Source organism: Salvia splendens, chromosome 19, assembly GCF_004379255.2.
Source record: "Salvia splendens isolate huo1 chromosome 19, SspV2, whole genome shotgun sequence".
NCBI lineage: Eukaryota > Viridiplantae > Streptophyta > Magnoliopsida > Lamiales > Lamiaceae > Salvia > Salvia splendens.
In genome coordinates, this window is record NC_056050.1 from 77,810 (window position 1) to 91,034 (window position 13,225).

Here is a 13,225-nt window from a genome sequence, read left to right on the forward strand (position 1 = left end):
CATAAATTCTTCACAAGTTACAACTTCAGTGCCATTTTGATTACCTCACTACCCAGAGACATCTCAAAGGCATTGTTTTGTTAGATAATGGAGTATTAGAACAAAATTGAGAAATTCAAACGTGGTTTCTGAGTACCTTTAAAAATTGATGGCTCGATCTAAAAGACATTGACATAGTTTGAGCTTGTCTTTCAAGTTTTGTATGCAAACGTAGTATGCCATATAGTATCATTTTCATATTTACAAAATTAATGACCTATAAATAGTATTAATAGAAAAATGGACAAAAATCGTGATAATCTCGAACATGTCTATCCCTCAGTAAAAGCATTTGATGTCAACAATATTCCAAAATTTCATCATACACCGAGTAGTAATCAAATGTGTAGATGAAACTAGCAAGGGCGGAACTCTTCATGTTCAGATCTTGATGTTGAAGTAATCTTGATCAAAATGGTGCAACCTAACATAGCCATCCTCCCCTCCGCTCGAGAAACTATGGACATAAAAAAGAGAAAATTATTAGATTCAAACTAAAAAATACTCCCTCTGTCCTCCTTCGAGACGTTCCAACAAAGTTGAGTCATTTCCTTTTTGGACAAAAAAACAAAACATATAATCACTCTTACTTTAGTCCATCACCTACTTTACTCTCTCTTATCTCTCCTACTTTTTTTCCTCTCTCCTACTTTATTTTATTATCATTTAACTCATTTAACACAATTTCTTCTTAATCCCTGTGTCCAAAACAAGTTGACCCAACTTAGTTGGAATGCAGGGTGCATCACTTTTAAAAGAAAACTAAAAACTAAAAAAAATAACTTATCGCGATAGCTGAGAAGAGTAGTAGTAAAATGAAAAAAAAAAGAATTGTTCAGATCATTGTCCCTGAGACGTGAAGGAACAACGACAAAAATCTCACCTCCTGCCATCCGGATTGAACGCCAAGGCATTGATAGGTCCAAAATGGCCCTTTACACCTCCTATTTCTTCAGTAAGGATCTGCAGATAAGAAAGAGACCAGAAAACCATTTAAGAGCTCTTTACTTTTGTTAAGTTTACATCACAATATCATCTTGATTGTGAACTTATAGCAACATGAGTTAACCTTGTCATAGAATTTGGCTTCAAACTTTCCAGCACGATGATCAGTTGTGGTAACAGATGATGCATCCTGACCACCTCCAAGCACAATCTATAAATGCCACAAAAGTCAAATCAACATCATCCAGAAAACAAATATCTGTCTTACTAACACATGGAAGATCAACACAACATTTTCTAAGTTCACAAAAACATTGTGCGTGTAAAATACAGAATGTACATAATAACATTCAAGCAAAATTTGATGCTCTTTCTCCAAGCAATAAGTATGTTCCGGAAACCAGTATATATAGGATTCTAAAAGCTTCAAACTAATATCGAAAAGCATAAAGTCTAAATAGATGAGCTGGGAGTAAGAAAATGATAAAAATGCGAGAGACAAAACAAAAATCAAATAGATATCTGTTTTTTGCTGGGCCTTCTTTGGATTCTTACATGATCAAGAAGTGGAGACATTGCAACTGCATTTACAGGCCGTTCTGTCACGTAGGTTTTGACAAGTTTTAATGTTCTCGAATCCCAAAGCTGAATGATGGGATAAGATCAGTCAATACAAGATGACAGCAAGACCTATAGACATATTAAAAGCAAATAATATGAACATGAACCACCTTTGCCGACTTATCCAATGAACCCGAGAGAAGATGGGAACCATCAACTGCCTTTGCAAGTGATGTAATAGTTTTTTTATGGCCTTCGTCCTTGTCAGACTCATTCAGCAACTTTCCTGTCTGTTATTAATTCACAAAACAACAAAAGAAGAATTAGATATTTTCTTGGAAAGAAGGTGGAGTAATATTTTTTGCAACATGCTAGAAAAACAAAATAAATGCATTAAGAACTGAAAAACAAAATAAGTACTAGTATCCTTTTCAATTAAAATACTAACCTCGGAATCCCACACACGAATTACTGAATCTTCACCACCACTTACAATGGTCCTATTTAGAGGTCCCCAAACTGCTCTATTTATTCTTCCCTGTGGCCCCTTAAGAGTGAGAACGGATTCACCACTCTCTGCAATACCAACCCACAATAAATAATGATCTGACCAATAACGTGATTTGTGTAACAAATATAATGCCACATAGTTTTGGAAACACTAACATAACATTTAAGTCGTCAAATAATCATTGGTTTACTACTCTTCTAAAAAATCAGAAGCCTTAATGATAACCTCATCAGGCACCGAAATATAAAGGAGGCAGTTCATAGGTTACTTCTTGACCTTAGTAAAAGTTTAATAGATAGGATCTTAAACTCATCAAAAAGTATTGGCAACCATGCTCAGACCATAAGAGACATCCTCTTACGTCAACAGTAAGATTAAATCTAGCTCATTGATTAAAAAGAAGAACTTACGGTCTTCTGGATCTATAGCTATGCGTTTGATGTGAATAGCAGAGGGCAATCCCATGAAAGGATCTGTTGTTATGACTGCAAGCTTATCACCAACGGCAAAATCAACAGACCTCGTTGGTGAATCAAAATTGAAGGTGAATAGCGGAGCTCCTGTTCTGACATCCCATAACTTTGCAGTCTGATCAGCACTTCCAGTTATAAGCCTTATGGAATCCCCTAAACAACAAAAGCGATCCATCAAAATCATCATACCATCAGGCCACTAACTTGGCAACCCAAAACTTGAAAGAAAAGGCAGCAATCAGCATAAAAATCACATCTCTTTTATCCAAAATCACTGTAAGATCCTTCATTCGACTACATTAGAGCTAAAACAGGGCCCAATTCACCCATCCATCCAAGCACACAAGCTAACTCATTACTTTGAATAGCATCATCATGAGGTTATGAATACGCTATAGCAAATGACAATATTTTAGCTCGTGGGAAAGAAAACGCCATAAAAAATTACTCCATCTCTTTGCCGATCTAAAAAGTCTGCTTTCAAGAAATTTTACATACTTAGAGCTAAAACAAGCCCAAAAGAAATCCAACCATAAAAAAACAAATAAAATCTCAAAGTTGCATATTTCTCTGGCAGGCAGGAATTCAAATCAAGCAAATCTATAGCGAATACTCCTATTAATCAACACTCCTAAACTCCTTTCATTTTCGAGGTGCCTCGAATTACGCTTATCAAAGTCCAGAAATCGGGTAAATACTGGAGATGTCGCAGGTCCAAACAGCGCCATTGTGACCGCGGTAAGTGCCGAGGCGCTCTCCGTTGTCGGCGAACCAGACGGTGGGATCGTGGTCCTTGGCGCAGGAGAAGAGCAAAACGCCGTCACGATTGTACTTGAGAAACGTGAGAGGCCTCTCGTGCCCTTTCATCAGTATCGGCCTCATCTTTAATTCCTTCCTTTCTTCTTCAGCAATGGCGATTAAAACTTAAATTCTTTGCGTGAAGTTCACAAACCCTAAATCTACGACCTGAAAAATTAACTAATATAAAATATTATTTTCATCTGTTTTGGAAAAATTATACTGTAGTAACTACTACTTCAAAAAACAATTCAATATTTTTTAAATAATAAGTACGCATACTAATAATTTCACAATTATAATGCAATAATTTAAATAAACTACAAAAGAATTAAGGAATTTATTAGATAACACTACAAAGATTTAAATAATTTACTTTGAAAGAATATACAAAGATTTAATAATACCACAAAGATGTTTGGTCTTTAAAAAATCACGCCGGAAGTACAATACTCAAAAATCACAAGTTTGGTGTGCTCCTCAAATAACTAAATGAACAAATACACCCACCCCTCAAGCGAGACTGAATTTGAGATTTATGAAACTTGATTGAAAATGTGATTTTGAAAATGTTGGGTATTAATTAAAAAAGGCGTAAACCTCATTTTCTAGGTATTAGTTTTACAGTTCACTCTTTTTAATTTTGGTTCGGTACAATGGGTTAACAACCATCGAATTAAGAGCATCCGCAATAGCGGATTTCCCGGCGGACGTCCGTTATTGCAGCGTTTGAGGCGGACGCGGACGTCGGCGGCAGACGAGTGGTCGTTCGCGGGTATGAGCGGACGTCTGTCGTGACGTACGCTATTGCGGTGACACGACGAGCGTCCCAATTTCCGATTTTTTTTAAAAATCTATATATACGGCTCGTTGAACTTCATTTCATTCGCCCCACTTGTATTAACGAGTTTCTCTCTCCCTACTTTCATTTCTTTTGAAGATAAATGGAGCACGACAGTGATTCTCCCGCCACGAGCGAGTCACAAACGTCGACGTTTCCCGTTGGAGGTGGGGGAAACGCCGGGGGAATTGCTGGGATGCTCGGGTACTATAATATGTACTCTTGGTGTGCAGGGATGGGTGGGATGGTGCCCCAAATGCCCGGGGTGAGTGAAGGGATGTCGGGGATGGCGCCCGGGATGATGGGGGGAATGATGCCCGGAATGATGACCGGAATGGGGGAAATGATGTCAGGGATGAGCGGGATGATAATGCCCGGTATGATGCAGGGCATGTCTGCCGCTGCGGGGGTAGCAGAGTGGGGGTCCCCCAATCACTTGGGGACAATGTGTATCGCCCTACATGGATTTATTGTCTAGCGATTCCCAGAGTACTCCTCTGGAGACTCAGTTCACCGGCATTGAGACTTTCTCTTTTGAGGAGTTGGAGATATCTCCGGTCAGGGAGTCTCCCACTAAGATACCACCGGCAGTAGGGAAGTCGAAGAAGAAGGGTAAAGGGAAGTGCAAGGGCAAGGGCAAGAGCCCTAGTGAGTCCTCACGTGCGGGGGACGAGGGAGAGGAGGAGGAGGCCGACAAGGGAAGGAGGACCGTCTGGAGCGAGGCGGAGTGCGTCGCGCTGGCAAAGGCCTGGGTTAGTATAGTCGAGGATCCCTACATCGGGGCTCACCAGACTATCGACAGAATGTGGTAGCGCATTAGCCAGAACTACATCAAATTCTGCCCATCAGGTAAGAAGCCTCACAATGGAGAGCAGGGACGGAGACACCGGCGGCCAAGCCACCGCACCAGCGGGGGCTTGGCCGGAACCGGACCCATACCCCCCCTATGCAGCCGTGCCCCGCTGGATTTTCGCCCCGGCTTCGGATGGCCTGAATTTCTGCGAGTCTGCGACGTCAAAACTGGAAGAGAGCAGATCCCCAATTTGGAGAAGACGACATTGATGAAATTGTGCTTCTAAGTGGGTCATTAATTATATTGTATTGGACTATGAGACTTGGGCCTTTAATATATGATAATAATAGAAAAACTAAAATAGCCTTACTTGAACATTGAAGCCCAAATTTATAATATAATTAATCTTCTCCTACTAAAATCTTATCAGAGGCGCACCGCAAATTACAGGTCAGGAGCCGCAAAATCATATCTAAGGTCTCCTACTAAAATCTATGCATAATACACTATTCAGCCTGTACTTGCAGAAAAATTAAAGGTTTGATTCTTTGATTGTGATTTAACTTTTTATTTTGAATTAATGGTATGAAATTTGAAATTATTTGTTTATGATTTTATCCGTGGTGTTGCTTGAATAGGAAAAACCTAATTAACTTTTGAGAATTGAGATAATAAAAGTTTTTGAATTATTACAATTTGATATATAAAAATATGTAGTTGTGGCATGAATTTGATATAAATATTTTCTTAATGTAGTTTCTTATTTCTTATACAAGTAGTAGATTACACATTGCAGTGATTTAAAATTTTATTAATATACGAATACATATTATCTAATAAATCTTGTTTATTCTTGATTACAGTTATGCATAGATATTTTAAAAAATCAAGGAATGATTCAACTTCTAGTTCGAGTATTGCAACCCCGAATCCGACTGTGAACCAGGATGGAATTAGTGTTGCAAGTGTTGAAGCTAATCCGGAAAACATAGTTAGTGACCCGAGTGTGATTTTGAATCAAGAAATAATCAATGTTGAAGTTAATCCAGAAAACATAGTTAGTGACCTGGCCGTGGCTACAGAGTCCTATTGCTAGTTATGATGTTCAAATAAGGGATCACGTTCGGAGAGAATACGTCACTAAGGGACCTTGCCAACCGAAAGGTCACGTCTTTAGGAAAACTTCGTATGGTAAAGACGTTATATTTGAATTGAAATTTTTAATATTATTACTTTTTTTGTTTTTTTAAAGATTTCAGCATCGGCTTATTTGAAAGTCTAGTTCCGTCCCTGATGGAGAGCAATGCCGAAAACAGTGGGAGCGGTTGAGGAGGGCCATCAGCCGATTTGTCGGCATCTACGTAAACAACGTCCGCACGGCAACCAGCGGCATGTCCATGAAGGATGTGAAGACTTTGTCCATGCAGCAGTACCCCGACAAGTCGAAGAAGTTCGACGTCTTCAAATATTGGGATGCCTATGTTGTGCTGCAGGATTCTGCCAAGTTTTGTGCGGGTATTGAAGCTGGCAGGCCGAAGCGGAAAAAGCTCAGCTCCTCCGGCGAGTACAACAGCAGTGCCGGTTCCCACGACCTCCCGGACAGCGCCGCAGAGATCCCGACCCCTCCATCGTTTTCCCGCCGCCGTCGCCCGGTTGGGCAAAAGACCGCGATGCGGATGGCCAGGGGAAGCGTTAGCGGATCCCACGAGGTCCAATCAAAAGCTCCTAGCCAGGCCAATCCCAAACTCGCCCACCTCGCGCGCATGCAGCAGCAGCAAAGCATGATAGACACCATAGAAAAGTGGTGCGAGGCGACTGACCCTTATACAAGGAGATGCTGAAGGAGGTCATCGACAGTATGCGGCGTGATTTGGGGCTCCCACCCCTGCTCGGGAGTGACGCCGGGACTGGCCAAGAGGACGACGAGGAGTGAGACGGGGGCCGCGTGTGTCAAAGCTTTGGGATGTATTTTTTTTATGAACTATGTATTTTTTTTAATTATGTATGTTTTTTTTTTAAATAAAATGGATGTTTTTTCCCGTAGTCGTGTTGAAATTTTAATTCCGTAAATTGTATATTTGTGAATTTGTGAATTTTTGTTATTGTTCATGTCCGCCGGGATGTCCTTGGGGATGTCCGCTATTGTGCAGTGGGATGTCCTTATGATGTGGCAATATTGAGGGATGTCCTTATGACGTGGCAATATGTGTTTTTTAGGTGTCCGCCGGGACACCCGTCCTATTGCGGATGCTCTAATAAACCGTGGCACAACAAATGATTTTGTTTAGAAAATATGATTGTGCTTTGAAAATCAACAAAAAAAAACTGGAAAATTAATTGCTGGAATTCTGAAAATAATTAAAGCTCCCACGTGTAGTCGAGTTTCCAAAAATTTTGATGGATCATTTCATCTTCCTCGTACATATATTTTGTGAGTAATTTTAAGAGCATGCAATACAAAAAGTACAACAGTTAATTGGTGGACTGGGCGAAAATATTTCTTAATCGATTGATCATATTAATCAATTCAGCCATTCAAATTTAAACCAAATCAAGAGAGCTTTGTGTAATGATCTGCAATACACTGTAACTGCACCTAAATGTGTTTAGGTGATCATCACATCTGGTGACAAATGCCTAACTTCCCGAACATACATGGCAATTCATATGTACACTCGCAAGTTGTGACACAATAATATAGGAGTATGATGAGATCAAGACCTCCCAGCAAAGAATGCCAAGGGCCCAACTAATGCAGCATTGATATAAGTAGTAGGCTCAGAATGACTATAATCTCCTCTTTCATCCGGGAAGAAATCATTTTGGTTGGGCCCACCAACGACGGCGCCTATGAGCGTATTGGGATTTGGGGTCGAACCGTAGAAGTAGGGCTGAAATCCAGCCTCACAGCCCAACCTCTGGGGGTGAGCGGCCACGGAGGGCAGTGAAGATCCTCTGTGGTGAATCCTCTTTGGATAATTGGGGCCGTAGCCCACCATGTAAGACATCCTCATCGGATTATCTCCTAGTATATAGTCCACCTACAATATATACATATATATGCATTCAACATCATTTATGTTATGTATACATGGAGAGTAATAAGTGCAATTCGACATTAATTTCACCTGTCTCTTGGCTAGACTTCGCAGAGTCCGAGAAGTGACGAGGAGATTCCCACAAGAGAAGGAGTGCTTGGCCGTAGCCATGTATTTAGAGTAAGTTGTGAGCAAGAAAGTTATGGATGTTACATATTGTAGATTACTTGACCCCATCTTGTACATCAAACCTCCTATATATAAATCAATTAATAAAATTGAATTACTTACTACTGAGAGAGAAGAAGATAAGTTTTGAGGGCGGCCAACCTTTGGTGTACTGTGTGGTGGAGGAAGGGGAATTAGGCAGAATTCTGCATAGGAAATCCTCCGCTTGTTGTCTATATGCCCCAAACGTCTCATCATTGTTGACTAAACTCCTCTGCAAAATAGTAATTTACATTGATTAATTAAAATCAACCAAATCTTGATGATATACTACCATTCCAATTTAATTAATTAATTAATTAATCTGACCCTGGCTAGGAGCACACGAGCACCGGCATACTTGTTGTCCCAGCTAAAAGTGTCGGTGCCGTCGTTCCCGCCAACTGATTTCAAAAAATTAAGGTAATACATCTGGTTGGTCGCTCTGAACAGCCAGCCAGCTCCCCAAAGCAACTCATCCTACAACAATTAACATAATATATATGGTATAGATCTTAATTAATTGTACTCCATCACATATATTTATTTCCTCTTTCTGTAGAACAGAAAAATACCGTGTAGCCTGAATAAGAGCAATAGAAAGGGCAGACAACAGAGCCAAGAGAGTCACTATATGAGCCCCTATGCTGCATTGCAAATTGCATCACATTTTTAGCAGTCGCCAGCAGCAGCCTCGAGTACCTGGGATCCACTTTCTTGAACACAATGGAAGCCGCCGCCAGCGCCGCTGCCGTTTCACCGGCCACGTCCGACCCCGGGTTTCCGGCCGAGACATAGTACACGGTTCTCACCGTGTCCATATCCTCCGGCCTCTCCCAGCATTTGTGGTCGGCATTGGGGTCTCCAACGCCCACATAGAGTCGCCCCGGCGTCGCACGGGCGCACTTGAGAAGATAGTCCGTGGCCCACCGGATGGCTGCCCGTGCCTCCGCCACCTGTGGGCCCAGCTTCTTCCCGTATTCAATCACGCTCCATGACAACATTGTCGTCGTGTACGCCATCGGAAGGTTGAACTTCACGTTGTCGCCCGCATCGTAGTATCCTCCGGTTAAGTCCACCTGCAATTGTATTGTATTTGTAGTACTAGTGTTTTTAACAAAATATAGGAGTATTTGAAAATTGCACTTACACCAGCGAGGCTGCCGTCGGAGAGTCCAGAGCTGCGTCTCCAGCTGATTTCTTGAGGCGGGAGGCGGCCTGACCTCTGGCCTTGGAAGAAGATGATGGATTTGGCGAGGGCATCTCGGTAATTAGGGTTGCATTGGACGCACAGGAGACAGATGTTGAACAAGATGACAAAAAGTAGGAATTGGGAAAGAGCCATTGCCATTGTACTTGAAGATAATTCTCCTAGTACAAAGGCTCTACCTATATGGCTTAATTTGATTGGGGACATGCATGGCTTTATATAGACATTTTGTTTATACTACTATGTACATATGGGGGGAATGTATTGATTTGCACCATTAAATATAACCCTTTTTGTTGGCGTCACATTTGGATTGGCGCCGGAATTAACAACGCAAATTAAGGCTTTTTCATCCGCTCTAACTGCTGCTTGGGTTGAATCAACTCAATCACCTAATTCTTGCGCAATTCTTTCATTCTACGAAAATCATTGCTTTTTTTGACCAAATTAACTCATCACAATCTCTTTTTTTTTGTAATCACTAAACTATCAAGAGATTAAAGAGCAAGATTTGAAGTAATTATAGGATGAGTCCCATCTACTTACGGAAAGGATTTAATAATGATGATAGACAAATGATGGGACTCATTTTAAACTTTATTGGGTAATTTTTTCGCTAATGGGTATTATTGTTCGAGTGTAATTCCTTTGTTTTTTTGTATTAAATCACTTTGTTGAAGAAAGAAATAAAAAAGAATAGTACTCCTACTACTAATTATGGTGGTGGGCCGGTTTGATTGGGGCACACCAGACAAAAAATAAAATTACTCATTAAAAAGAATGAAACACTTAACTGGAAAACCGCCTAAATAACGCCCTTGCAAAGTGTAGTATAATAATTAAGTTACAAAAAAAGAATATTTGGATTAGCAAATAGCAGAATTTTAAATTTAGGGGGAGTTTAAGCACCCAAACCAAAATCTTATATTTTCAAAGTTTATAGTAGTATTTAATATTTCAACCAATCAGTGTGAGTCCAAGAGACCAAGACGTGTTGGGTAGGATGCCTTAATTACACTCACTATATATACATGTATAAACACACTTTACAAATGATGCTAGCAATAAAGACTTCTTGGGATAATGAAATAAAATCATATTTTCAGCCATCTTTGAGACTAAGACTTTGATTTGCCTTTGTTGAAAACATCGCCCCTATTCTTCTATTATAAAGTTGTAGTATAAAATATTAATTCATTTTTAATATATATATAGGTGTTGGGGATTGATCAATTGCTAACTCATTATTTAATCGCTAACTATAACTAATTTAAGATCATAGGATTTTATAAATCTTGTGGTCTACATTAATTTCGTTTTTCATTTTTTAATATTAAAAAAATAATAACAACTATCAAATTTAGGGTTTAGAAACACAATGCCAATACAGTGTATGAAATACATCAACACAAAGACATGATAATGTCAATAAAATTTCATATTGACATTGTACAAGTATTGTATTGACATATTATGTGACGTGTATTGATATAAAGCTATTAACGAAATTTATGATTTTTTTTTCAAATTTTGACATCGGAAAATATGCAAGTGAGATCTCGTTAGAATCCTTATGAAATTATCTTTAATTTGATATATGTTGTGCGAAAAAATAATTTAAATCGAGAAAGTTATATGCGTTTTAAAGTTATGAGATATTTTTCAAAAGTTATTTACAACTAATTTATTGTAAATTGACCTTAATACCCTTATTAACATTTTTTTATCGTATTGATGGTAAAAAACTAATGATCTAGGCCCTTAATTTAAATATCTTACTTCACGAACACAAGTTCTGAACTCTTTAATTACTCTCTAATCGACAAAAAAGAGGAAAAAGTAGAAATGATGTATGGTAGTAAATAGTTTAGGGGGAACGTCTATTTTGAAAAAATAGAATAAAAAACAATAGATAAGTCTTCAGTGCAGATTGCAGCAATAGACATGTTTAAGGTTCGTGTCTAATTACAACGTTTGATACAATATTTGTAGGCATAGAATATATTCCTATATGGTAATCCTTGATTATAGGGATCCCATCTACCTTAGGTAACAAATTACAATCAAATCATAGCAAATTATTCTCCCAATCTTCTGCCCAAATCTTCGGTATCTTCTAACACTCCCCCTCAAGTTAAGTGAGGGGATTTCCAACACTTAACTTGCCTAATACTTCTCTGAATATCTTTACATTCACGGCCTTTGTCAATATGTCAGCCAACTGGTCCTCGGACTTGACAAATGGCAGTTCGACAATTTTGGCTTCGATGTTATCTTTTATAAAGTGTCGGTCTACTTCCACATGCTTAGTTCTATCATGCTGGATTGGGTTTTCTGAAATACTGATTGCAGCTTTGTTGTCACAAAACAACCTGCAAGGCTGTGATGAGTAGAGACCAAGTTCTGTCATGAGTCTCTTTAACCACAATACTTCTGTGAGGCCACTTTTTATGCCACGAAACTCCGCTTCTGCACTTGATAAAGCGACCACCTTCTGTTTCTTGCTTCGCCAAGTGACAAGATTCCCCCATACAAAGGTGAAGTACCCGACAGTTGATTTTCTATCATTCGGGTTCCCTGCCCAATCTGCATCAGTAAACCCATGTACCTCCAAGTGACCGTGCTTCTCAAATAGCACTACATGGTCTGTCGTTCCTTTCAAGTACCTGACAATTCTTATGGCTGCTTCCCAATGATCCTCCTGCGGTGAGTGCATAAACTGGCTGACCACACCCACAGCATATGCTATGTCTGGACGAGTGTGTGAAAGATAGATCAGTTTACCTACCAAACGTTGATATCTCCCCCTGTCGGTGAGTTTCCCTCCCTCACGGATTTGCAATCCATGATTCTGCACCATTGGGGTGTCGACTGGCTTGCAGTCTATCATTCCAACTTCCGCAAGTAAATCGAGCACGTACTTTTTTTGGTTTATGAAGATTCCCCGGTTCGACCTTAGGACTTCAATGCCCAAGATGTACTTGATGAGACACGTAATTCTTCCATCCTTCTTCTTGAGAAACAGTGTATGATCCGAGTTGCTCTGCTTGTACCCATATTTTTTCATCACCTCTGTAAATCTGCCGAACCACGCCCTCGGGGACTGCTTTAGTCCATACAACGTTCTTTTCAACTGGCATACTTCTCCATTTCGAAACTCTTCAGTGAACCCTGGAGGAGGGACCATAAACACTGGTTTTGGCAGCTCACCGTGTAGGAAAGCATTTGTGACATCAAACTGGTGGAGGGGCCAGTCTCTGTTGGCCGCAATTGAGAATAGCACTCGTACGGTATTAATTTTTGCCACTGGGGAGAAAGTCTCGGCATAATAGACTCCATAGGTTTGGGTATATCCCTTAGCCACTAGTCGAGCCTTATATCGATCAATCGATCCATCTGGCCTTCGTTTGATCGTGAACACCCATCTACACCCCACAGCCTTTACTCCTTCGGGTAGCTTTCCTTTCACCCAAGTCTCATTTCTCATCAATGCTCTCATTTCAGTGTGCATAGCTTCTCTCCAATGTTTGCTTTTCATTGCTTCTTCGGCACTTTGTGGGATCTCTTCGTCTTCATACAAAGCTGCCTCAAATGCTCGGGCCATCTTACTTAAGTTGCCTTGAACAAAGTTTGCCACTCCATATATGCTTTTCTTGCCGATCTTCTCCGGAGAGTATCTCTTTGGAGGAACACCTCGATTACTCCGTGGAGGAAGAATATATCTACCCGTATCACCGTCTATGGCATTCTCCTCTGTGTCTGCATTGTTAGTATCAACTGCAGTATTTTCCTCTGAGATTGGTTCCGGA

At 40.0% G+C, this 13,225-nt stretch overlaps 2 protein-coding genes across 2 annotated transcripts; both read right to left on the reverse strand.

Annotated features, from left to right (window-relative positions):
* Positions 1-174: 174 nt before the first annotated feature.
* Positions 175-3,499, reverse strand: LOC121780164 (eukaryotic translation initiation factor 3 subunit I-like). Its single transcript, XM_042177680.1, has 8 exons — positions 3,228-3,499; positions 2,467-2,682; positions 1,994-2,121; positions 1,716-1,835; positions 1,540-1,629; positions 1,109-1,195; positions 923-1,002; positions 175-496 (listed from the first exon to the last, which is right to left on the reverse strand). Exons 1-8 carry the CDS (start codon positions 3,409-3,411, stop codon positions 421-423), a joined length of 981 nt encoding a protein of 326 aa, XP_042033614.1. The 5' UTR covers positions 3,412-3,499; the 3' UTR covers positions 175-420.
* A 3,980-nt stretch (positions 3,500-7,479) lies between these two features.
* LOC121780195 (endoglucanase 9-like) lies at positions 7,480-9,671 on the reverse strand. Its single transcript, XM_042177717.1, has 6 exons — positions 9,357-9,671; positions 8,782-9,285; positions 8,537-8,686; positions 8,330-8,441; positions 8,090-8,253; positions 7,480-8,002 (listed from the first exon to the last, which is right to left on the reverse strand). Exons 1-6 carry the CDS (start codon positions 9,621-9,623, stop codon positions 7,676-7,678), a joined length of 1,524 nt encoding a protein of 507 aa, XP_042033651.1. The 5' UTR covers positions 9,624-9,671; the 3' UTR covers positions 7,480-7,675.
* Between the last annotated feature and the right edge of the window lie 3,554 nt (positions 9,672-13,225).